The 26603-nt window shown below is 37.0% G+C and overlaps 1 protein-coding gene across 4 annotated transcripts; it reads left to right on the forward strand.

Annotated features, from left to right (window-relative positions):
- The first annotated feature begins 160 nt into the window (after positions 1 to 160).
- LOC141659115 (uncharacterized) lies at positions 161 to 26603 on the forward strand. 4 transcript variants are annotated; one of them, XM_074465868.1, is made up of 20 exons: positions 161 to 297; positions 372 to 590; positions 1200 to 1308; positions 1460 to 1831; positions 1909 to 1964; positions 2596 to 2824; positions 4219 to 4274; positions 4397 to 4658; positions 4753 to 4916; positions 5072 to 5199; positions 5287 to 5388; positions 11243 to 11381; positions 13183 to 13269; positions 13347 to 13508; positions 22683 to 23054; positions 23447 to 23628; positions 23720 to 23838; positions 24199 to 24575; positions 25173 to 25376; positions 26047 to 26603. In XM_074465868.1, the coding sequence occupies exons 1-20, from the start codon at positions 253 to 255 to the stop codon at positions 26491 to 26493; spliced, it is 3831 nt and encodes a 1276-aa protein (XP_074321969.1). In that variant the 5' UTR covers positions 161 to 252; the 3' UTR covers positions 26494 to 26603. The 4 variants fall into 4 exon arrangements, with proteins under 4 accessions (XP_074321969.1, XP_074321970.1, XP_074321971.1 ...); XM_074465869.1 differs by having other exon boundaries at positions 24202 to 24575; XM_074465870.1 differs by lacking the exon at positions 161 to 297 and having other exon boundaries at positions 485 to 590; positions 1219 to 1308.

Consider the following 26603-nt stretch of genomic DNA (forward strand, 5'->3'; position numbering starts at 1 on the left):
TTCTGATCGTACGTTTGATTGGATGTCTGTTCCGATCAATGTTAAGAATTATATTCTCAATGACTTAATGATATAAACCTTCGCCGTCAAAAAAAAAAATATTGTGAAATGAAAAGAAATGGGCAAAAAATGGAATTTGTATTTTATATTTGGCGGCACTGCCCTCTGTCTGAAGTACAGTTTCAATTGAATCGCAAAAGCCAAAAAGCCTAAAGGTAGCAGGAAGTTAGGGTTTTGGCAAAGGAGAAGAAGATGAAACCCAAACGCAGGCCCAAAAAACTTGATACTTGTTCCCAGGTAAGAAACACATTTACTCTCACTAGTAATTTAGTCGGTCTCAATTGTAACTGTGTTTTGTATAAATTTAATAGCTCATTTTGGAAGAGGTGATTGGATTGACCACTAAAGATGCTAATGGATTGGCATTCAGTAGTTCCAGTTCCAAATGCGTGTATATAGCTGGATGCGTTACTGTTGTTTATGATGTCGAGTCAGGCAAACACTCCTATCTCCTCGTTTCTCATCGAACCCCTAAGCCTTTAACAGCCGTTGCTGTTTCACCCAACGGGAACTTTGTTGCAGCTGGAGAGGTTTCATTTTCTTCCCGTCCTTTTTTTTGTATTTGTATTGATTTTTTTAACAACACAATTCCCAAATGTACGTTACTTTAATTTATGTTGCATTAAACTAGGCAAGCCTCTACTTTTAATTAAGTTATGAGTTATCACAATCTTTCCCAAAACTCCTAATTTATAATAGGAAAGACTCTCTTGATTTCGTTGGTGCTAGATAGTAATGAGAATAGCTAGTTCAACTTTATTAGGCTGATTTTTGGTATTTTCACAAGAGAAGATGCATATTGCCCATTGTATAATGATTGATTGATGCCCAACATTTTTTTTTAATTTTGCCACCGGAGATATGCAACCTATGGACACAATCTCTCTCTCTCTCTCTCTCTCTCTCTCTCTCTCTCTCTCTCCCTCTCTCCCTCCCTCTCCCTCCCTCCCTCCCTCTCTCCCTCTCCCCTCCCCCCCTCCCTCTCGCTCCCGCTCCCCCCTCTCCCTCCCTCTCCCCCCTCTCCCTCCCTCTCCCTCCCTCTCCCTCCCCCCTCTCCCTCCCTCTCTGTTGAAGCTTTTGTAAACCTGTTGTCTTCCTTGTTCTGTTCAATACTCCAATCCATCTAGCATGATATGCAGTCAGGGTATCAACCTGCAGTTCTTGTATGGGACTTGGAGAGTTTGGCTACTTTATTCGAACTCAAAGGCCATCAGCTTGGTGTGGCATGCATGGATTTCTCACCTGATGGTTAGTTAAGCAAGATGCTTGGATCGCATACTGTATACCTTTTGCATAAATTCTCAACACATCGCATCTGTAATGCTATCTTAGATAGAGCAGGTCCTTTTTTTTCAATTTCTCATCCAGGAGGCTTTCTTGTTGATATTCAATTTTTAAGGTAAATATCTGGTTTCTGTTGGATTTTCTCGTGATGGCTACCTTTGCCTATGGGATTGGAGGAGTGGGATGTTAGCTGCAAAGGTTAAAGCGAGTTCATCCTTTACTGCTGTCGCATCTGTCAAATTTACTTCAGACGCAAAGTTCATTATAACTGCTGGGAAAAGTCATTTGAAGTTTTGGAAGCCATCTAAAAGTTCCCGTGCCAATGCTAGAACAGGGTTACTGGCTATACATGGAAAGCCTATAAATCTTGCTCATCACAGGGGATGCTCATTTGTAGCTCTTTCATCTGCCATTTTGACTAATGGTAGATTGGTTGATTGCAATCAACATTGTGAAATCTCTCCAATTCATGCATTAACAGATACAGGTAAATGATTACACTGTATTTGCATGTGCTCAATGCCTTGATTTTCATGTAAATTTGATTTTTTAATCTCTACACAGGTGTTTTGTGTCTTCTGGATTCTCAATTTAAGATTACAAACTCAGTGGACTTGAAGGTAATTGTATTTAATCATAAATTTGGACACCATCGTCAAATAAGTAAATATCTGTAGAAATCTCAGCACATTTTAATTTTTAACCGTAACTTTGCTTGAAACTCAACAAAAGCAAATTCAGTATTATTAAGTAGAAGTAGATCTCCTTGGTCGGATATTGTTTGTGCTGAAATAATAGTACGATATTACCAGTATGAACCCCTATGTCGAAAATCATCTGAAAAAACTTATAATTAGGGGGAACAATAATTGTAAAATAAGATTTTTATCATTTGTTTATTGGTAGTACTCAGTATGTCAATAAAGATTCCATTATTTTTTTTCATGATCTAACAATAGAGAACTGCTACTATCGTCAGTATCGTATATTTTCGTATTTTAACAAGTCCCGTCTTTCTAGTCTAGGCTCACCATTAATTGCCGAAAAACTGTGGCAATTCGAAAGAGATGTGGTAATAGCAGTTCCTATATTTATGAACTTATCAAAATAATCATGCAAGTGCGAGTAGAAATAAAATTTGGGCTGCTTATTGTTATCTTAGTTTAGTTTTAGTGATAAAGTAATTCAAACCTTTCTTAAAGCAAGTAAATTCCTTTTTTTTCATGTTATAATATATGCTGTGTTGATCAGGTTAAAAAAGGATTTGCTTTATCTGTGTCCAACAACGTGGTTGCTTGTGCATGCAACAATGGGATAGTTAAACTATTTGCAACGTTTTCACTCAAATATTCTGGAAGGTTATTATACGCTGAAGTTAAAAGATGCAACAAGTTTATTGTCAGTGAATGTGATGCTAAATCCAATGAAAGTGGTTATCCCGATGCTATTGCTTGCCAATTCTCACCATCCAACAAACTTGGTAAGTGGTAGTGGCGGAAATCTGACTCCAAATTTTTTTATGAGTGATCTGCAAATTAGCACGCCAGATTGTCCACTGAACATATTTAGCTTGCAAAATTAATCTGTGGTCTAGCTTGCCTGGTTGCTTGCATTCTCATCATGTATTCTAACACAGTAGCTTAGATGTATGTTGTAGCAGATGTTGAAGCCATCTCACTATGGATGTAGGCATAATAATTAGACCTGACAATTTTGTACGCATGTCAACTCGACACAAAATTCCGTATTCAGTTTGGACTTTTAGGTAAACGAATATTGAAGTACACGATATAGTTGTGTTGTGTTTCAGCTTTTCTCTAAAGATACCCTGCACGAGACAAACATACAATTTATTAGATTATATTTTTGTGTTTTACTTTGAATACATAATAATATTTGTAAAATAAAATAACTTCAAATATGATATTTTTTATTTTTAACACATATAAGTAATTTATATCACAAGTATCTATATTTTTCGTTTACTTTGGTGTCATACGTGTACTTTCATATATTTTCTTCATTTATACATGACAAGTAAAAAGATAATGTTCATACTGGCCAGTGAAGTGCAGGAATTTCATTGAGTGTCATGTTTGGACCATTGTTATCACGAAGATGACTAGTCGTCGTTGTCGACTAGTCGACACGAAGGTACTTGGGCGCCAAGAGCATCGAAGCCCGACATGGGGCCTTGGTAACCATGATTGTGGTGTACCATGACCAGATCCAACCAAAGACTGTACAGAAGAAGGATATAGAGATAAAAATGATATTAAAATGGATGGCTTGGCTTTTATATTCATTGCACTTACTGTTTTTATTTCCTTGGACATGTTTGATACTTGGAATATGCATTATGCAGTAACTACGCTTATTTTGAACTTTTAATTATATTAATTTTTTTTATTTATATCATGGGATTGATGTGTTTAGTTATATTATTTATTAAATCTAACCACTAATTGTATAATGAATACTTTGTTGACTTTTTTACGATTTGTCGGGCGACTTGTTGACCAGTCTTCTCGAAGGTACTTGGGTGCTGAGGCTTGACTTGGCCGTGATAACCTTGGTTTGGACTGGGGTATAAGTACATGAAAATGCAAAAGTACACGATGCGACAGGGATTGGCAGGTCTAATAATAATGTGTTCAAACTATTGTCACGATATTAAATAAAAAAGTGGCATTAAAAATAATATACAGACCACAGTATCACAAAGAGAATTAGAAACTCTCTAGATATTTAAAGATATTATGGAAAAATTTGGCGGTATGCATAACACACATTCTCAAGTAGTCTTGAGTAGTTTTTGTTTGGGATTTTTAGCATCAGTTGTATCTTGGACTAACTAGTTTTCTCATTTTGCAGTAGTGGTGTACGGAGATCACTGCCTGTACTTATGGGATGTACATGATGAATCCAAAGTGATTACTTATACTGTTTCTATTCAGTCATGTTTTACCTTCAATTTTGGTAACTATGTATTATAACGTATCTGTTTGCTGACGTTCTCCTGGCATATTTGTTCATAACTTCATGTGTCCAGGGTACCAAGTCTTGTGTACTAGTTTCGCATAGTACCTGCATATGGGATGTTAAAAATCTATCATGTGAATACATGCACAATCCTTCTCTTGCATGTGCTGCTAGAGGTTGCCCTGGTGGAGCCTCTTTCACAACTTGCTCAGCAGATGGTACAATTAGGTTATGGGATCTCGTTCTGCAGCCCGAGTTGTCAGAAGGTTGCTCATCTAAGATTAACGACTGTTCTTTAGAAAATACCGAACCACTTGGCGCGAGTTGCTTAGGTAGTGCATGTTTTAGATACTAACCAAATTTATTGGTTGAAAATACATTTAATTATTGTTCTTATGCTTGTTGGATATCCATTATACCCTGTAGTGAATGCTGGAATTTTTGAACGAGATTACGTGATGTCAAATACAAGCACCAAAGGGTTTCGAGCAATGGCAGTTAGTTCTGATGGAAAACACCTTGCTGCTGGCGATTGTGAGGGAAATCTCCATTTGTATAACCTGCATACTTCTGACTACATATATTTGCAGGTAACCTGTGCGCCCAAATTTGAAACTGTGTCCTACTTTTTTTTTTTTGCTAATTTGTATTGTACTCTATTGGTTGTGCTAAAGAAGATACGTGTAATTTTGATATCATATCGTTTAGTTTGTTAAACTATTAACAAGTGGTTGTAAGCTGGCAGGATGCTCACAATGCTGAAATTCTGTCATTGACCTTTAGCTCACCTACAAAGGAGAAAGATATAGAAGGGTGCTACTTTCTTGCTTCAGGAGGACGAGACCATATAATTTATCTTTATGATGCAGACAGGTTTTACTTATTATAACTTTTCGGTCAATTAATTTGTTCAGTGTGTACTATGTATCTTTTACTTTCCTTTATGATCTTCTATGTCAGGAATTTTAATCTAATTGGAAGCATTGAGGATCATTCAGCTGCTGTGTCATCTCTAAAAGTCGATGCCAATGGATGTAAACTTCTCAGTTGTAGTGTTGATGGGTATGTAAAATACTTTAAGACCTTTGCAGGGAACCCAAATAAACCACCAGTGCTGCTAACATATTCAAGAAAAAAGAAAATAATCAGAGCATGAGAAATGAAACAGAGTAAAACCAGGGACATCTTAGTAATTTGCGTAGCAAGGATATTTTAGTAATTTCGAAGGTCAGGGGTTTATATCGACAAAAGGGAGCTGGAATTAGGTTATGTGGAGATTGAGTAATTGTCCGTAGGAGAATCCAATCCTCTCGAAGTGGTTGGCGAGTCTCTATTGTCAGGTGTTGTGCTTGATAATAGGAGTCATATCATGTATTTTGGTTGTTAATCACTCTTATTTTAGTAACTAAAGCAGTGGTCTCTTTTATATTATTGTTCAAGCTATTATTCTGAGCTAGTTCATAGCAAATCTGGTATTAAAGCTGTCAATTCATGGCCCCAGATTTGAATCATCATGTTCAGGCGTTGGAAGAAAAATTAACAGCTACCCATGACACCATTCGAAACACGGTAGCAGTGGAGGTATCGGCGCCGTTGAAAGCAGCTGTAGCGGCGATGGAGCAAGCTTTAGCCAATCGATTTCTTTCATGTGTAGAGGAGACAATGAAAAAGCAGGAGAGTAAGCTGGAGGAGACTGCCATTAGACTTGAGGGACGTATTAGCCGCTCCCGTGAACATCATGAGTCGTTAATTACCTCCATCAAGGATTCCCAGGAGAAGTTTCAACGAGAAATAAGATCTGTCGTGTCCGGGCTTCAATCAATGCCTACAGATCCAACCAAAACCCTAGGGAAGAGCATCAACCAAGGTGGTTTAGAAGGGCAGGCTCTAATCTGGTTCCAAGAGCACCGCCGGAGGCCTATTGAGCGATGGGAACAGGTGAAGACACTCCTTAGGAGACAGTTTCGGTCACTAGCAGCGGGTACACTACAAGAGCAAGGTTAGGCCACGACCAAGAAGGTACTGTTACTGAATACCGACTTAAGTTTATAGAACTACTAGCTCCATTAGATAATGTTTCAGAAGAATTAGCATTGGGTCAGTTTCTCAATGGGTTAAAAAGAGAAATAAGGGCTGAAGTGCGTTTGTTGGGGCCTGAATCTGTAGACCCCTCCATGGAATTGGCTTTAATGGTGGAGGATAAGCTATGTTTGGGGGGTATAGTCACAAAGGGGATTGGCGAGGGGGTACAAATACCAATAGCCGAAGTAGTTGTGGTAGTGGACAATCCAGCTTCTCAAGTCGTAGCAAGGTTAGGCCACGACCAAGAAGGTACTGTTACTGAATACCGACTTAAGTTTATAGAACTACTAGCTCCATTAGATAATGTTTCAGAAGAATTAGCATTGGGTCAGTTTCTCAATGGGTTAAAAAGAGAAATAAGGGCTGAAGTGCGTTTGTTGGGGCCTGAATCTGTAGACCCCTCCATGGAATTGGCTTTAATGGTGGAGGATAAGCTATGTTTGGGGGGTATAGTCACAAAGGGGATTGGCGAGGGGGTACAAATACCAATAGCCGAAGTAGTTGTGGTAGTGGACAATCCAACTTCTCAAGTCGTAGCAGCCAGTCCAATTACTCCTCGCCTACCAAATCTAATACGAGTTATGCAACATCTATGTTGACAACAGCCAGTAGCCCACTATCAGTGGCTAAACCTATTGGAGAAATTAGGCGATTGAGTGAAAAGGAATTGCAGCAGAAGCGGGAGAAAGGACTATGTTATCGATGCGATGACAAATGGTCAATCGGGCATCGATGTCGTCGAAAAGAGCTGAGTGTGTTACTCACCCAAGGTGAAGAGGAGGAAGACGGAGAACTTAGTCCGGAAATTCAGTTGCAGGAAGAGTTTAAGGAAGTGTTGACCGATCCAAACCATGCTGAAATTTCATTAAACACAGTGGTGGGCCTTACTAGCCCGAAAACTTTTAAAATGTTGGGTACCATCAATAATCAGAAGGTAGTAGTGATGGTCGACCCAGGTGCAACGCACAACTTCCTATCCAAAGAAGCAATTGAGAGGGTGGGGCTTACGGTGTCACCTTCGACATCATTGGGGTGTCTCTGGGAACAGGGGAAGAAGTGCAGGGCAAGGGAATTTGCTTGGGGGTTGTGTTAAAGTTGCAAGGAGTGGATGTTATTGAGGATTTTTTACCGCTTCCCCTTGGAAACTCTGATGTAATTCGAGGAATCCAGTGGTTGGAGAAGCTGGGAACCACAGCCATTAATTGGAAGTTGCAGACCATCAAATTTCAAGCAGGTAATAGTTGTATCACCCTTAAGGGGGACCCTTCATTAGGACGTACAGGGGTGTCTTTGAAAGCCATGATCAAGCATTTGAGAAAAGGCGGGTCTGGTTATTTGGTGGAGTTGAATTCATTGGAATGCAATGATGACAGTTACAAGGGAAGTAGAGAAAATCAGCGGAAGGTACCCAAGTTTCTCAAGCCTGTATTGCATAAATATCGACTAATATTTAGCATGCCACAAGGGCTGCCACCAGTGAGGTCCCAAGAGCATAAAATTGTACTACAGGAATTGGCAAATCCAAATCCAGTTAGCGTTCGCCCATATCGATATCCCCACAGCCAAAAGGCAGAGATTGATAGATTAATTTGTGACATGCTGGCAACCCAAATCATACAGGTGTCAAACAGCCCGTTCTCCAGTCCGGTTTTTATTGGTTAAGAAAAAAGATGGTTCGTGGCGATTCTGTGTTGATTATCGCGCCCTAAACAAAGTGACAGTTCCGGATAAATATCTGATCCCGGCTATAGATGAACTTTTAGATGAGTTATATGGGGCAGGTGTTTACTCAATTTTAGACCTCAAATCGGGCTACCACCAAGTGAGGGTACGAGAAGAGGACATACCAAAAACCGCATTTCGAACCCACGAAGGCCACTATGAGTTTTTAGTGATGCCGTTCGGGCTCACTAACGCCCCGACAACATTTCAAAACATCATGAATGAGATTTTCAAACCCTACCTCCGCAAGTTCGTCCTCATTTTCTTTGATGACATTTTAATTTATAGTGCCAATGAAGAAGATCATGTGAGCCATGTGCAACTGGTACTTGAACTTTTGGAGCAGCATGAGCTATATGCAAATGAAAAAAAATGTGAGTTCGGCCAGCAAAAAATATCTTATTTGGGCCATGTAATTTCAGCGGAGGGAGTGGCGGTTGATTCCGCAAAGGTGCAGGCAATGCTTGATTGGCCTCTGCCACAACATAATATCAAGAACTTCGTGGATTCTTAGGTTTGACATGCTACTACCGAAAATTCATAAAGGGGTATGCACAAATAGCTTCTCCTCTCACCAATCAGCTAAAGAAGGATTCTTTCGCATGGGATGAAGCTGCAACAGTATCCTTTGGGGAGTTAAAACAGGCCATGACAGCAGCCCCTATTCTGGTAATGCCAAATTTCGAAATACCCTTCATTCTTGAGACTGACGCATCAGGGGTAGGCTTGGGTGCAGTACTGATGCAAAATAACCATCCTATTACATTTTTCAGTAAGATTCTTGGGCCTCGAGCTAGAACTAAATCAGTATATGAGAAAGAATTAATGGCAATCGTGCTTGCGGTTCAAAAATGGCGTCATTATCTCCTTGGGAATAAATTTGAGATCCGTACGGATCAACAAAGTGTAAAATATATTATGGAGCAAAGAGAGGTGGGCACAAACTATCAATGGTGGATCTGCAAATTAATAGGATATAATTTCCACATTGTGTACAAACCAGGCCCAACTAATAGAGTGGCTGATGCTTTATCACGAGAGTTTGCAGGTACAACTACACGAAATCAGTTAGTGACCACAGCAGGCATTGATTGGCCAAAATTACAGCAAGAACTTCTTAATGATCCCTACATACAAAGCTTGCAGCGAGACTTGAAGGCTGGAACTACTCCCCTGCAAGGACACACTCTTGATCATAACATGCTTCGATATAAGGGAAGAATTGTGTTGCCTCCAGAATTCAACTTGATCACAAAATTACTCTGCGAGTATCATGACTCGGCCATTGGAGGGCATGCTGGTGAGTTTAAAACTTATATGAGGTTGGCCAATGAATGGTTCTGGGTAGGTATGCGGCGGACTGTAGCTAAATATGTGCAGAAGTGCTTAATTTGTCAGCAACAAAAGCATTCAAATTTGCGTCCAGCAGGCCTCCTTCAACCCCTGCCTATACCCACTCAAGTCTGGGAGGATGTGTCGCTTGATTTCGTCGAAGGGTTGCCCAAGTCCAAAGGATTTGATACAGTGTTGGTTGTGGATCGCTTAACAAAATATATTCATTTTCCAGGTCTAAGCCACCCTTTCTCAGTGGTCACAGTAGCAGATGTCTTTGTCAAGGAAATAGTACGTTTGCACGGCTTTCCACATTCTATTGTCTCTTATCGGGATCGAATTTTTATGAGCCTCTTTTGGAAAGAGTTGTTCAAGTTGCAAGGCACTTTATTACAACGTAGTTATGCCTACCACCCCCAGTCCGACGGGCAGACGGAGGTGGTTAATAAGACAATGGAAGGGTACTTGAGATGTTTCGTTAACGGGAAACCTCGCACTTGGAGCAACTGGTTAGCCTGGGCAGAATATTGCTATAATACCTCAGTTCATACATTTACCAAGTACTCTCCTTTTCAGGCTCTATATGGTCGTGAACCTCCATGCCTCGTCCGTTTTGCGCAAGGCAGCACTGCAGTTGCTACTGTGGAGGAGATGCTAATGGAAAGAGATGCTATTATTGACGACTTAAAAGCTCACCTTTTACAAGTTCAACAGTACATGAAATCTTATGAAGATACTGAACGTCGCCATGTTGAGTTTTAGGTGGAGGAAGCTGTATACTTGAAACTTCAACCGTATCGTCAATCATCTTTGGCTCACAGGTCTTAACGAGAAGCTATCACCTTGTTTTTTTGGGCCATTTGTCATATCTTAGCGGATTGGTAAGGTTGCCTACCAACTGCAATTACCAGCAACGGCCAAAATCCACAATGTTTTCCATGTTTCGCAATTAAAACGTGCTATTGGATCTTCATTGGCTAATCCTACCATTCCCCCTCAATTATCAGCTGACATGGTTCTTCAGGTAGAACCTGAAGCAGTTCTGGATGTGCGTACTCAACACCAGATAACTCAGGTATTGATAAAGTGGCAGGGGTTGCCAACTTGGGAGGCTACCTGGGAAGAGTTCTCGAATATAGGTGTCCATTTTCCGCACTTCCACCTTGAGGACAAGGTGGCTTTTTGGGCCCAGGGTAATGCAGAAAACCAAATAAACCACCAGTGCTGCTAACATATTCAAGAAAAAAGAAATTAATCAGAGCATGAGAAATGAAGCAGAGTAAAACCAGGGACATCTTAGTAATTTGCGTAGCAAGGATATTTTAGTAATTTCGAAGGTCAGGGGTTTATATCGACAAAAGGGAGCTGGAAATTAGGTTATGTGGAGATTGAGTAATTGTCCATAGGAGAATCCAATCCTCTCGAAGTGGTTGGCGATTCTCTATTGTCAGGTGTTGTGCTTGATAATAGGAGTCATATCTTGTATTTTGGTTGTTAATTACTCTTATTTGAGTAAGTAAAGCGGTGGTCTCTTTTATATTATTGTTCAAGCTATTATTCTGAGCTAGTTCATAGCAACCTTCAATGAAGGTGCTTGAAGAGAATAAAAATGATTCAATTTCATCTGCAAATGTTCTAGAAATTTGTTGCTTATAATATTTATAGTTTGTTTAGTGCTATGTTGTCAACTGTTGACTACTCCTATGAATTCAACATCTTGAATATCAAGTGCAGTGTCTCCCCTGCCCTTACCTAATTATTTTTGGTGTCTTTATTGCAGGTGTCTGATGCTTCATGATGTAGCTGCAACAGAAAATGGTTATACAATTTCTCGTTGTCAAAATCAAGTGGCTTCTCACGAAATTGTGTATGACATGTCCGTAGATCCTATGCTGGAGCATATTGTCACTGTTGGGAAGGTGAAGTGGTGCATTACTCTATCTATCCGGTTAAAAAATGTAGTGGGTAAGCTAGGGTAGATCTCACAGACAATTGGTTCAATCAAAATCAAAACTTGTGCAGGTTAAACATACATGTTTTGATAATTTGTCTATTTAGCAAGCTAAATCACTAATATCGAATACTAACGATTTGGTTAAAAAAAGTTCATCAGTGGTAATCAAATAGGGATCCGGAGGCAACAATTGGCATTAATTTATTGATTGATCCTGGAAACAATTAACTAAAACCCCTTGATGCTAAATTCGTACAAATAAACCAAACAAGCTCTTGGCATATTGTCTAAATAAATAGTAATCTAGAACAAGCTCTCTTGACTCGACTATTAGCAGCATTAATATAGTGTAAGCATAGCTATTTTAAGCCACAAACTCATTAGCTTTGTCTGTAAAACTCATTGGGACTAATAATCTTATGTGCAATGACAAGTTTCAGTCACTAATCAAGCACCTAATTTCTACTGAAGAAAATCAATTAGGACATGTAGGAATCACAAGTTGCTAGCAATTTAACTTGTAAATTATATTCAAGATAACAAATCCAAATATAATTGACAAATTCTAGATAATAAAATAGATTACTATACCAATCAAGAGATTAATATTACAAATTTCTCATTCTCATATGCAATTCAATTACTCAATGCCTGTGTGTCTATGTACCCTTAAGAAAATTAATTTTTGCCATATTAAAGAAGAAAGAAACACTAAAAATAGTACTCATTGCTTATAAAATGAAATAGAAACTTAACAAAAGAATAGAAAACAACCAAATGCAATTCTTAGCAACTAATGAAAATCCAATGTAAAAGAAAAAGTAAACACACTAGAAACTTTGTATTTATCTACCTTGCAACACAATGAAGTCCTGGGCTCCAATCTCACAGCCTTGTTGCTATTGGTTCTTCTTTGTCTTGCCTCTTTTTTTTTCCTTTCTTAGAAATCTCCCCACTTCGATATTGAATTGATACCAATTATAAATGAATCCTTTGCCCTTAAAATCTTCCACTTTCAGAGTAATCTCACGTTCCCACATAGTCCCTAACTTGTTGCTTTTAATTTGCAAGTGCGTAGTTGAGAAGCTCCTTTTTTTGTTGATATGCCAGTTCTACTAATCCTCTGCTTGTTATGAGCTTCTTTTCTTCTTTGCAATTAACAAAGCTGGACCCTTGATTTTTTAAATGAGCTGCCCCTTTTAACGACCTAACACCATGCTAAAATAATCTTCTTGTAGACAATTAAATAAGATAGGGTCCTGGCCTAACACCATGCTAAAATAGTCTTCTTGCAGACAATTAAATAAGATAGGTCCTGGTCCCTGACAAGCAATGGATGTAACCATTTCGGAGATAGGTTGAACATTGGAAATTTATGTGAATGTAGGGAGTCACGTCACTCTATCCGCGCTCAAGTTTTTAGTTTTAGACTTTTTGCTATCCGCAGAAATTTATCGCGGACTAATGGTTTGGTAACCATTGCTGGATGTGGACCAGCGCCCATAAAATTTGTAGTAATTGACATCTAAATAAGTAAAGTCACTTTATAGACTTTAACTCCTAGAATTAGAAGTTTGGATACTAAAATAATATAATTTTAAGACCCTATCACTATCTCATCTGATTAACCTGGAATATAATTTTAAGACCCTATCACTATCTCATTTGATTAACCTGTAATATGCACGAGAAATCTATATAGTATATTTTTTCAATATCTTTTATTACATGCGATGCTTAAAGTTCGATTTGGACATTTTATACAGGATAAGAAGGTGAACACATTTAATATTGCTGCTGGGGAACTTGTTAATTCATTCAAGCAAGAAGGAGATTTTGGGGAGCCTAGAAATGTAAGTCACGTTTCCCTAAGAACTATATAACAGCTTCATCTAGTTGAGCATGTATTGCCAATGAATTTCTTTGTCAGGTAACTTTGGATCCAAGCAGTAGCTATATGGTATCTTCTTACACAAACAAGTGTATATGCATGTATGACTTTCTTACAGGGGAATTGGTTGCACGAGCAGTGGGTCATGGTGACACTGTAACTGGTGTCACCTTCTTACCAGATTGCAAGCACTTGGTGTCTGTGAGTTATTTTTGGTTTTACTTGTTTGTACCTCTTTTGTGCAATTATTTTATAATAATATCTAGTATCTGTTTAATTTGGCAAAATCACATTGCATTACACCATCATCCGTTTTCAGTATTACTCTCAGACTTGTAATTGTTCTTTAGATATCAAATTAGACTTTGGAGATACATTCAGTTTTTTTGGTGCAAGGTTGACATTTTGCGATATTTATCTATCCAGCAAATTCTTCTATCTTCTTTCATCTACAGGCTGGATTAACCTACCTTTTTTTCTTCTTCCGTTGTTATTCTATCCCAGTATGCTTGCTAATATTGTATCTGCAAAATCATGTTGTAAAGACTAAACTTGTAAGAATAAATGCCTTCTCATATGATTGATACATAGCTTCTTTGTTAGGCCTTTAATCAACTGTAGAGGGGGGTGAATACAGTTAATATAATCAACTCAACAAAACTTCAACGGAATCAACAGTTTTTATATTAATCTTATAAAAACTTATTGCACAAGTACTCTCTCGAAAGGATGAACAAATATCCTTGAGAGCTGTTATGTTATACGAAAGATATAACAATGTCGCAATGCTTATAACATGAACCTAATATGTGCTTTATATAGAGCACAACTACCAATGTATAAGGAATCCTATTCTATTAACAAGGAAACCTATACTATTGCTTCTGAAATAAAGTCCTTCACCGACTTGAAATTCCTGTTTCTTTTTTCTCTTCAAAGATCAATTGATGTGACAAATACTGATTTCATCATCCGTTGACATCATCATCCGTCGATATCGTTATCCGTCGAATATCAATATCCGTTGATGTCATCATCATCCGCCGATGCTTGTAATCATTCGTCGATGCTTATCACCATCATTTGTCGATGCTTATCACCATCATCCGTCGATGCTAGTAATTACCATCTGTAGATGCTTCTAATAGTTTCTGTTTGATATCATCAATTGCACCTAACAATCTCCCCCTACTTGTTCATTATGGAATTATGGACAAGTTCCAATTGATGATGTCAAAATTATTTAAATGCAGGAATCAAGTATGCATATTCAATGTTGCTTCAGTGAATATAAGACTTTAACTCTTCATCCTGAACTGCTTCTTTAACTTGAGCAATGTCAGAGGTCAACTTCACTTCCTCAGCTCAGAATGCTTCCAGAAATCTTCCTTCTTTGACTAGCTTGGATGATTTCTGCTCCAAGTAAATTTTCTTCAGTATCAAGAGCTTGAACTACTGCATAGATTAAATCTATCAGAATTTAAGATTCAGATTCCTTTAGATATTGACTCCAGCTTTGGCTTTAGTCTTTGAAAACCTTGACTTTTCTTCTATCTTCTCCTTTCCTTTAAGCTTCATGTCAGCAGTTCCAATAGCTTGTGATCTGAGAGATCTTTCATCTTCTGCTTGACTGATTTCCCTTATAACCATACCTCTGGTTGGTCTGTTAAAAGGATCATCTTCATAAAGTACTTGAGAAACAATAGCAATATCAGCATTTGCTGTCTTTATAGAATTTTTAAAGTCTTCCTCCGTTTGCCTTAGCTGTTCAAGATCAACTCCAGGATTTTCTTTTGCAAATATTCTTCTACTCACCTCAGAATCAAATAATTGAATATTTGGATCCTTTTAGAACATAGTTGTCTTTCTTCCTTTAACTTTCAGAGTTTGAAGATATTGGCTTGCTTCAGCACCGGCTTCTTTCTCCAGAATACCTTGGTCTTCATCAACAACATTTGTGACTTGTGAAGATTTTTGCATTTTAGTAGTCACAGTCAATTCTTCAACTCCTCTTTCATTCCTCTTGCTTGCTCTTTTACTCTCCTTCTGTTCCCCCTTATTACCACCATTAGGATTTTCATCATTAGTACCTGTCAATGACAGCTGTTTGCATTTAGATTTATCAATTTTCTCCCCTTTTTGGCATCATCACCAAGCAGTAGAGAAATAATTAGCTCCATTGAATTCTGTACTTCTGTAAGTTGAGCAGACATTTGATCTTGTTTAGCTTCCAATCTAGTTTGACTGGCTTCAATTGAAATTTGTCTGGCAACTATTGGTGAAATTTGTTTCTGAATTTCCCGATGAGTAAGCAGCTTTGAAGTAATCAATGATTCTTTATTTTGATTGATTTGAGTAGTAGTTGCTTCATGAGATGTGTAAGGATTTGACAACCAAAGTAGACGCTTTCAGATGATTTAACACATCAAGATTTGTATTCTTTTGTTCTGCTGTTTCCAGATTTTCAACTGCACGTATTCTGGAAATAGGATATGTATTATCTTTCCAATAAGCATTCCAGAGATTATCAGAATAATTCTGCTTCTTAGCATCTAACTCTTTCATTTTCTGTTGTCTCACATGCATAGGCATATCTTCAGGAAATAAGATATTATCCTCAAGATCTAACAAAACATTTGATACATGAGTTTTTTTACCATCACTAGATTCTTCAATGGCAGCTGGATCTTGCACTAGTTTCTGAACTTTATCATCAGCTTCAGTATGCAGAATAAAATGATAAATTGATCCAGTGGCTTCAGAAGCTTCAACACCTTCAACAGTTATCTCCACATCTTCAAGTATTGTAGATAAATGAATTGGAGCTTCAAAATTAACTTCCAGGAGTGCAGGTCCTGTAAAATGCTGTGGTGATTCTGAAATGGATGAATCTTTATGAATGGACTGTTGTGCTACTTCATCTTCAGCAACAACAGGGATTTCTTCAAGTGATGGAAAAGAAGAATGAATGGACTGTTTTTCAACAAAAACAGGGATTATCTCATGTGGTGGAATAGTAAAATGTATGGACTGCAAGAAAGTATCAGTACTTAGACTTGCAGGGAGATCAATAGCCTTTAATATATGAGATTTTTCCTGAGATTCAGCAGACTGCTGTTCAGCATCTGTTCCTTTAGTACTCTGAGCATCTGCAAACATATTGTAAATTAAAACTTAATCTCTCTATTCTTTTACAGTAGTCTCACTACTCCTCACACCACACATCTCATGACTTTTAATAGTCAGAGCTTACTCACAAGAATTACTAAATCCTATCTCTCATCTACCTCTCCTTTTGCCAGGAAGGATCATGCCTCTCTTAAATTTTGTTTTTCTCTCAATCTTTTCACACATCTCACAGAAAAAGGCTAAGAAAGATTGTCCTACAGAAATAAGAGGTGGCTAAAGAAGGGTGATATGTGATCATACAACTAGAGGTAGTCCTTAACTAAGGTCTAGATGTAATCATTTCAACATGATTTATATCTTGAAAAGCATACTATAAATGCTGAAAGAACTAAATCAGTATTTAAACTAAATGCAGATAAAGTAATACTAGTATTTATACCTTGTGAATTCATAATTAGACTCACAGTTATAATGTGGTTATGACAGTTGTTGTTCATCAACAATGAGAACCTCCATTTGAATTAGAGAGGATTTGATCAGGTTACCATCATGTACCATGATCTCAAACCTTTGTTCTTCTTGTAAAGAATTAACACTTGAATGTGTTTAACGAAAGCTATCACAGAGTCTTTAGTAAAAACTGACGAAACCTCGGTGTCTCTGTTAGTATCATCAAGATCTACCTCAGCAAGTAGTCTCAAACCAACTAAATGTTGTTTCCGAGTGGTGAACATATTTCAAGAATTTTGTCACTTGGTTTTTGACAACATTTGAGAAAAAGAATTTAAGTGTTTTAGTTGTAAGAAGAAATTTTAAGATATAAGATATATGAAATTTGAGATTGAGTGTCGACAACTTTCTTGATCAGAAAAGAAAGTTTTAAAAGATTTTGAATTGTAAGCAACACTCAAAGATTATAACTCTTAGTGGTTAAGAATTAAATCTTTCTTAAATTTTCTTCTTTAAACAACAGTTACTTCCTGTAGTGCTCAATCTGTACCGAAGTGTCACATGAACTCAAACAGAAATGAGTTTATCCATATGCACTGTGAGAAATATATGAAGTTTAACATGCAGTACTGATTTAACATTTAACATTTAAGAACATTCAAGCACACATACAAGAAAGTAATCAAGAAGTCATTTAGAAAGCAAAAGAAGATAGAATAATTTCATTTATCCATGAAAAAGAAAAGTACAAGGCAGAAACAAGAAAATAGTCCTAACAAGATCTTAGACTATTCCTAGAATCTATCCTAACTTTTTCTTCTTCGTCTCTTCTTGCTACTTGAGAGCCCGACGGTGATAAATCCCCGAGATAGTCTTTGCGAGAGAGATAATTTTCTCTTGCAACTCAAGCTTCTCTCGCTCAGCCTCTTCGGCTAAGCGTTCATCCTCAAGAGTGATTTCCATATGAAACAGTTGAAGATCCACTCGCTGATCACTTGACAATTCCTCGTAAACTGAGGATGGAACTTCATGAGAACTGAAGATTTGATCATTAATCTTGACTCTACGTCCCAAGGGGTCATAATAGATACGACCCTTTTTGAACTTGAAAGCTGGATAGTAAATCCCAGCAATATTACGAGTACAAAACAAACGTTGAGCCATGAACATTTGAGAAGATAAGGAGTTGAGTTCAAGAAATCTTGAAATAGAAGTGATTGAAGTGACAGGTCAGTGAGAAGTTTTGAGAGTGAAGGAATGTATTTATGAAAAAGAAGGTAGAAACTGAAGAGACTCTTTAATTGACCATGCAGTAATTAGACATAATAAGCATACACGATTACGCGTATCTAGGCAAGCAAAAAGTAATCTCTCTCTTCATATTCCTATTCCCAATGTAAATATTCAAGTATCAGCGGATACTTGCATCAGTAGCTAACCCATTTAGGCAATTAAAAGATATTTCACTCACTCACTGATTAAATTAAAAATACTGTTAACAATTTATTCCGAATAAATTCAAAATAATTAATGAAGTATAACAGTCAATCATGGTATGACCATTATCAGTATCCTAATTACTAGTGTCAGGATTTATCTACTATTGGCATAAACTATTAGTCAAAACAGGTTTAGCTAATAACAGAGTTTATAAGCATAATTAGTAGTTCAACATGCAATTTTCACATAAGATCATTTAGCACAGTTTGCATGGTATCAAGCATTTAGCATAAGAATCAGTATCTAAGAAGTACTGACAAATAATAAGATACCATGCTTCAACAATATCAGCAGACTTAATTATCAGAGTTTGAGAACTGTCCTGAAATCATTCCCAATTCATTCACCAACCTTGTGAATGTAGCTTCACAGAGAGGCTTGGTGAATATATATGCTACTTGCTGATCTGTTGGAACAAAGACCAATTCCACTATACTAGCTTCCACATGTTCCCTTATGAAATGGTATCTGGTAATGATGTGCTTAGTCATTGAATGCTGCACTGGATTTCCTGTCATTGCAATAACACTTTGATTATCACAATATATAGGAATAGAAAAATAGTCTAACTCATATTCCAGCAGCTGATTCATCCATAGAATCTGAGCACAACAGCTTCCTGCAGCAATGTATTCTGCTTCTGCAATTGAAGTGGAAATTTACTTTTGTTTCTTGCTGTACCAAGAAACCAATCTGCCTCTAAGAAATTGGCAGCTTCCAGAAATGCCTTTCCTGTCTATTCTGCATCCTGCAAAATCAGCATCTGAATATCCAATTAGGCCCTTAATCAACCGTAGAGGGGGTGAATACAGTTAATATAATCAACTCGACAAAGTTTCAACAGAATCAACAATTTTTATATTAATTTTATAAAAACTTATTACACAAGTACTTTCTCGAAAGGATGAACAAATATCTTGAGAGCTGCTAGGTTATGCGAAAGATATAACAATATCGCAATGCTTATAGCATGAACCTAATCTGTGCTTTATATAGAGCACAACTACCAATGTATAAGGAATCCTATTCTATTAACAAGGAAACCTATACTATTGCTTCTGAGATAAAGTCATTCACCGAATTGAAATTCCTGTTTCATTTTCCTCATCAAAGATCAACTGATGTGACAAATACTAATTTCATCATTCGTTTACATCATCATCCGTCGATATCATTATCCGTCGAATATCAACATTCGTCGATGTCTTCATCATCAGTCGATGCTTATCACCATCACCATCACCATCACCATCACCATCATCCTTTGATGCTAGTAATTACCATTTGTAGATGTTTCTGATAGTTTCTGTTTGATATCATCAATTGCTCCTAACATTCTTATATGGTATGTATGAAAATTTCACATTTTCATTAGCATGTTCTATCTTGAACAGAGAATCAAGATGGAAGTCAAGTTATAATATCTATAATGTAGTGGGGTCTGCACTAGGGTTTTCATTCCTAAATATGCTTTACAAGACCCAGAAAGGGTATCTTTATTCTATCTACTAGGAGTCTGAGGAACCAATGAGTAAACACTCGACCTAAAGCTGCTGGACAAAATGTAAACCTGCATATTCCCACAGGGGGAGAAGTGAGAACCATGCACCACCACACCCAACTTAGGAAAACCCTTCCTGGAATTTTATTGTTTGTGACTTTTTCGTGAGTATGGAATCCCTACCTTCCTGATAGATATCAAGGGAGAGTGGTAGCAGTTAGGCCAACGCCTATTTGACAGAAGTTGACTTTTCTATATGCCCATTTCTGGCACTGTTTCAGAGTTTATTTAGTGCTTAGCCAATCTATTACTTACAACAAGATGCACTCTAATGATTCAATGCGGATATGCTGTATATCTATCCCTAAAGTAATCCAAGGGCAATACTTTGAAAAAGTATTTGGCAACCAAACTTAAGTCGAGAAAATTTGTAACCTTGCAAAATGTATCCATAGTGACTTTACTTGCTCCGTCCTTGCCCTAATATTCCCCAAGAGGAAGACTTTGTAAAACTAATAGGTTGTTTGGAGTTCTTAGTGAACACAAACAATCAAGAGGATGTGATTATTCTTTGGATCTTTGCTGTGCTCGTCATGGACTTATGGCATGGTTTCATTTACAAATGAAAAGATTTGTGATTATTTTCTGCTCTGTGATTAACATCTCGTCTCTGTATTTGCCATCCTATGTCTATTTCTAGAATAGATGTCCATCTATTGTAATTTAACAAAAATATATTTGTTAGGTCCCGAATTATTGTAGAGGGGGGGTTGAATACAATAATCACTAAATTAAAAATTCTTTCGAATATTTAGCGGATAAAATATTTAGTGCTCGGTTAGTGGTTTCGTGTTCTTGAGAGAAATAATGTTTGGAACGATAAAAATGAGGAACTCAAGATATTCGAGGAAATATATATTTGTGTATAAATCCTCGAGGGTGTTGCTACACTCCGATAAATATATTAACCGGCTACAATCTAAGAACAATAAAGTTCCTAGCTACTACAAAGATTTACAAATCAAATCCTATACAATAATCTATCTTTTGTTTGTCTAGGATTTAATTACCGGGAAACGATTATAATGTCCCTATGAATATACAAGAGTTAAATCGGGCATTATAACGTTACTCGGGTGAGAAGTTAAACGGATATTCAAGGTGCCGGAGCTTCTTTATAAATCTTTGCTTCTTGTTTTATCAGCTCTCTTTTTGTTGGAGAAGAAGATAAACAGAACTACTTCAGATCTGCTGCAAAGTGTAGACTTAATACAATAAAATGTGTGGATGAGGTTGAGTAGCTTCTGTGGCGACAAGGGATACAATTCTGTGGTGACAAGGGGGTAACACAAGAGATAACTGATTTTATTCTAACTCCCCTGTGGCGATCCCAGGAGAAACCTTGCCTTAGAAAATATTTAGGTTTCTTCTCTGGCGGCCAGAAGGAGAGGAGAGAGGCTGATTATTTTTCTAACTCCTCTGTGGCGACCACAGGGGGAGAGGGGGAAGCTGCCTTGGCTAGGGGGAAGCTGCCTTGGCTATGGCGACTCCTAGGATTACAAGTACATCTTGTACTTGGCGGAACAACCAAAAACAACAAAACAACGTTTTGGTTTCTTTATTTTGTTTTTTTTGTTTTGTTTTCTTTTTCTTATTTTTCTTTTTGTTTTCTTTTCCTTTTTTTTCTCTTTTATTTTTGTTTTCTTTTCTTTTAGTTTAAATTGTAATTAAATTAATTTATAAAATTAACTTAAATATAATTTATATAAATAAACTAATTTAGATTCATAAAACAAACTTATTTAAAGTTTATAAGATAAATCATTATAAGTTTATTAATTAAATTATATTATAGTCCATTAAATAATTTATTTAATTTAACAATTAAACTTTGAGTTTCGCCAGTCCCTGAGCTGTTTAGCTGTATACCCCGCGCACCTCTTCTCGTACTTTAACAGATAAATGTTCAATCCAAGTACGTTCCTCAACTTAACAATTCTTCTAAAAATAATACCCAAATTTCTTTCACGAGCTGTTGACGCCTAGTGCAACTGGTCTGGTTCACAGACGACTAACCCCGATTCAGGTCTTCGTATTATAGCCTTGATTACATTGTTAAGCTTGCCTCAACTTTATCGCTTCAGACACTGACTGTTAATAAACAACTGTACTTTCACTGGAATCCTTTCTGGTACTTTAGACAACGTCTTCATTAACCTCTGTCTATACCCTATCTTCAATTCTTCAGATTCCTATGCTTCGAACATTGTCTATCTTCAAACAATGCCAATACACTGAAATCTTTCGGTAGCACTTGTATACTGAATCTTCAACATTTCTGAAAACCTAAAAGTCTTTAACCTTTGTTCTTCACTGAGGCATGATCATATTAATGAACTTATTTCAGTGACCTGTAGACAGACTTCAGGCCATCTTCTATCTTCTGATTCTTTGTATATGCCTTGTCTTCATTCTTCCTGATTTCTTGTATAGACGTAGTATTATTAACCTGTCCTGTTCTAGTGTTGTTATCGTATTGAGTTATCACGTAACTGTTCATACGGCTACGCAGTCTCACCAACAATATTTTTAAGTGATTATCTTAATTCTTATCATTCCTTTTTCTTCTTTTTTACATATAGATGCATTGTAGACTAACCCACTCGAACATATATAGTTGCTTCAAGATGTGCAAAAGTTATCCTTGTCTATGTAGTTACTCGCAATAAATATAGATTCTGAATTTCATTGTATTAGCCAAATGTTTAGAAGTTGAAACTCCATTGTTTTTTCAGGTAGATGCTAATGGTTGTATATTTTTATGGAAACTGCCTGTTTCTTTCTCTTCTAAGATAGTGCGGAGTGTTCAGAAATTATATTTTCAGTTGTCCCCAATCATCGAAGATCCTCCATTAGCTTTATCGCGAATTAAATTTCTTGAAGGGGATGATAGCCTATGCAAAGCTAATACTCTAGATGAAGCTGCATTGCAATTTTCCAGGTTTAACCACGTTGGTCAAAGAATGTCTTGTCAGGGAGGTAATTCTGAAGAAAGCACAGGCTGCACAGCATTTAGATTTAGCGTCTCCAGGCTTCCAAAGTGGGCACAGGAGAAAGTTACTGAATGTGGCATGATTCCCACGAGACCCAAGTGCTCTTTATTACAGGTAGTTTTGAAATCTGTAACATTGAAATAAGCTGACTAAACACTGGATAAGCTTTTAATTTCGTTTCCGTGCTTTACTAACTCAACTGGCACTAACATATCTTACAAGAGTTAATATTTTTTTAAAGTTTCCCGGTTTGCTTGACGAATTATAGCAGATAGTATACGGGTTGAAACAGATTTGTGGTGGAAACTTACTCTTAATATTTGAAGATTCCTCTGACTTCTAATTGTTTTTATTTTACTCTTGTTGTGATAGGATTAGATCTTGCTATTTTAAAGTATCATGCAATTGACATTTATCTGCATGTAGATCTGCTTTCTATCATAGCAGTCTGTAGAATTACTTCACGTTAATAATCCTATTTCATTTTTTCCTTTTATCTATCCTAGCAAGTCGGGGTGCAAGAATTCTCTAGCGCAGTTGGTACTGGGAGTAGTGCTGCTATGCAACATGAGTTGCAGACACCATCTAAAATCGATGTGCAAAACAGTACAACTTGTACTACAACCAAGGGTTCAGCAGATACCGAGAGTGGAGCTTCTCCAACACCTAAAGAGGCTTCTAGTTCTAGGTTGACACTTGTAAATGGATACAAAATTATAATCTGCAAAGCAGATGCTGATTTTTACTTACTGGTTTCATACTCCACATATGTGCTTCAGGAGCTGTGCGCTGGATAGGCAGTGGATCACCATTCATACTGTATGTTTGGATCTGCTAACTTCACCAGAGGTTTGGGGTATGAAAAAAATGCAAGTGCCGCAGCCCTTTTCAAACTTGTGTAAGGCCATGCTACCTTGTTTAAAATTTCATTATCATATACCCTGATGGAAGGAGATGGTAATAATTCATTTAATTATCTTACCAAATCTGTTAAGTTGCTGATTGCTATCCTATGACAATCCCATTATAATTGTCAAGACACATAATAAATGTAAATGGCCATTTGGATGCTGCATAATTTTGTAGGAGAGTGTAAGTGAAATTTAAGATTGAGGTTCTACTGTTCCATTGCTATTCTACTTGAAAAAAAGTGGCCAGGCAAATATATTAATGAGCTTCATAAATCATATAATGCAGCCTTTAAAATATCGACGAATTATAAATTGTTGTTAAACTTGTTATGTTGTGTTCTTTTTAGCAGTAGACAGAACTGTGGAGAATCCTACTGATAGTCGGCACATTCAGCTCTTATCTGGGTGTGGGAATTGTGAACTCAATAATTCCTATGCAGGCACCAACTCCACAATGAGTGACAATATTAAATGGGACGGTACCATCTGTAATGTTAATTCCAGCTTGAATAACTTTGGTAGTGTGTGTAATAGTATCAGTAATATTGATACCAGAAACGCGGTTGCATGCTGTCGGGAAGATACTTGCAACGTGTCAAATCATATGCAGACAGACACAGATGGCCAGAAAGAAACAAAATATACTAATCCCTCCACTGTTGATGAGGATCAAGAGAATAAAACGCCGTACCTGAATTCGGGCAGTTCGTTGGAGACTATCAAGGTTTGTTACAGTGCACCATTCTAAAAGTAATATTGTCAACATATTTTGTTGACTTAATTTGGTCGATAATCTTTTGATTATATATTGAGATTTAGATTACAATAGTTGCTCGTGTTTTACAAAATACAAAACAATTCTAAAAATCTGCTGGAGGCGCTAACAAAACATCTATTTACTGCTAACAAGTACGAAAACCTAAGAGGACACAGTAACATTTTAGCTTAAAGAGTAGGCTGCCTTAATTGCTGATGTATTTGTTATCTTATCTGTTTGATCAAATTATCAGATTGACGTTCAATTGGGGAACTGATTTGTCCAATTACACTTATCTGTTGACTTACATTTCAAATTATATCTTAATCTTTATTTGCTATCATCTTCTGATTAAGTATTAGTCATAGAAAAGTCTTCTGAATTCCTATAAGCTGGTGTAGAGGTGCTACGTGAGCAACCAAAGAGCTTATTATTTGAAAATGGAGCCACTTAGCCTACATTTACTTGTAATACGGATGCATGAGTTGTTCTGTATGGTTTACAGGGGATTTTTTTTCCAAATTAGACCCATTTAAATATATACCTTGTCTTCTCTAAATGAAGGGTGGAAAATCAAAGTTAAGGAGAAGGTACTCATCACAATTTGTTATCCGTCACGATCTTCTTAGAGGCCAACACCAACAGCTTGGGACACCCATACGAGGTTGTAGTACCACGAGCAGTAGTAAAGATATTGGACCTAGTATCTTGTCAGAGGACCACCATACTGTGCAGATATCTAAAGAGTCACAAAAAATTACTCAACAGGTATTATCTTTGTTTCTGCTCTTCAGTTATATGTTTCCTTTGTAATATAGTAGACAATCTTTTTTTGTACTAACAATGGCTGATTAAATTGGCTCATTCAACTCGTTTTACATGAAATATTAATGTAGTACAATATTAACATCTTTACCAACTATACAGTGTAAAGCCTTAAATTATTTAGTTGGATGAAGAGATATCGAACTAACTTTTTCAAATAATGTCTTCCTAATAACATATTTTGTTAGTTTTTGTAGACTGGTGAAGGCTTCAAATCCACGAGTAGATATAAAATCTTACCGAGCATACCCCACATCCTCTGCCTTCAGCTGGCAATCATGATTTCATAAAAGTCATTATGTCATTTATTCCACCAACATATTTAATTTCACTCTTTTTCAGTTAACAATTTGTTAATGAAGAACTATGTACATAGTAGTATGCTTACAAACACTACCTACTTTGCTATTTTATAAGGGGCAACAATTTCTTTTATCCTAGACATCAACAAAATAACAACTATATGTAGGCTGTAGCAACTGTATTGTTGTTTATATCTTAAGCTTTCTATAATTTTATTAGTATAGTGACTAAAAATACGTTTAGATGCGTGTTGAAAAAAACAGACCAAAACACAAGTTGTTGACTTTTAGCTTCACATGTGCCTATGCAGGACAAAAGTGCAGCACGAATTTCGTTGAGCCTGAATTGTTCTCTCTCCGGTAGTGATTCAGCTGGACTTTGTAACAGACAGGAGGAATCCAATTCTGGGATAGATGAAATAACAGATACAATAATTTCATGCAAAGAAGCATTACTCAGATTGGATTCTGCAACTGAGAATGCACTAGAGAGATTTTCCAAGCTAGATAGGTTGGTTTCAGAAGTAAATGTTGTGACAGGGCCAGAAGCTCATTTATATGATGAAGCTGCTGAGATGCTTCCATCAATAGCAAAGAGGGTTCATATCATTGCCAAGTTGGCACAGTCTACACTGAATAATACTTGCAAGGAATCTGAGATGGATGTTCCTGGCCTCGAACCTTTCTTGGGAACATTTGCGGAGAATATATCACAGAGGGTGGTTGAAATACTGAAGAATAACGCTGTTACTCTGTAGACTGCTAACTGCAAATAAGTTAGTTACATATTATCAAGATCAATTGGCATTTATAGAAGAGATGATTCCATTTAAACGATGTCTGCAGATTCTTTAAAAAATTTCTATTA

This window comes from Apium graveolens, chromosome 5, assembly GCF_009905375.1.
Source record: "Apium graveolens cultivar Ventura chromosome 5, ASM990537v1, whole genome shotgun sequence".
In the NCBI taxonomy this organism is placed as follows: domain Eukaryota; kingdom Viridiplantae; phylum Streptophyta; class Magnoliopsida; order Apiales; family Apiaceae; genus Apium; species Apium graveolens.

What these genes read in the sequence shown, in the direction of transcription:
- LOC141659115 (XM_074465868.1), top strand. Translation starts at nt 253, where the DNA reads ATGAAACCCAAACGCAGGCCCAAAAAACTTGATACTTGTTCCCAG. An exon ending in ACTTGGCGCGAGTTGCTTAG is followed by an intron (nt 4,659 to 4,752) that starts GTAGTGCATGTT and finishes TATACCCTGTAG; the next exon opens with TGAATGCTGGAATTTTTGAA. An exon ending in AAAGAGGCTTCTAGTTCTAG is followed by an intron (nt 23,629 to 23,719) that starts GTTGACACTTGT and finishes TATGTGCTTCAG; the next exon opens with GAGCTGTGCGCTGGATAGGC.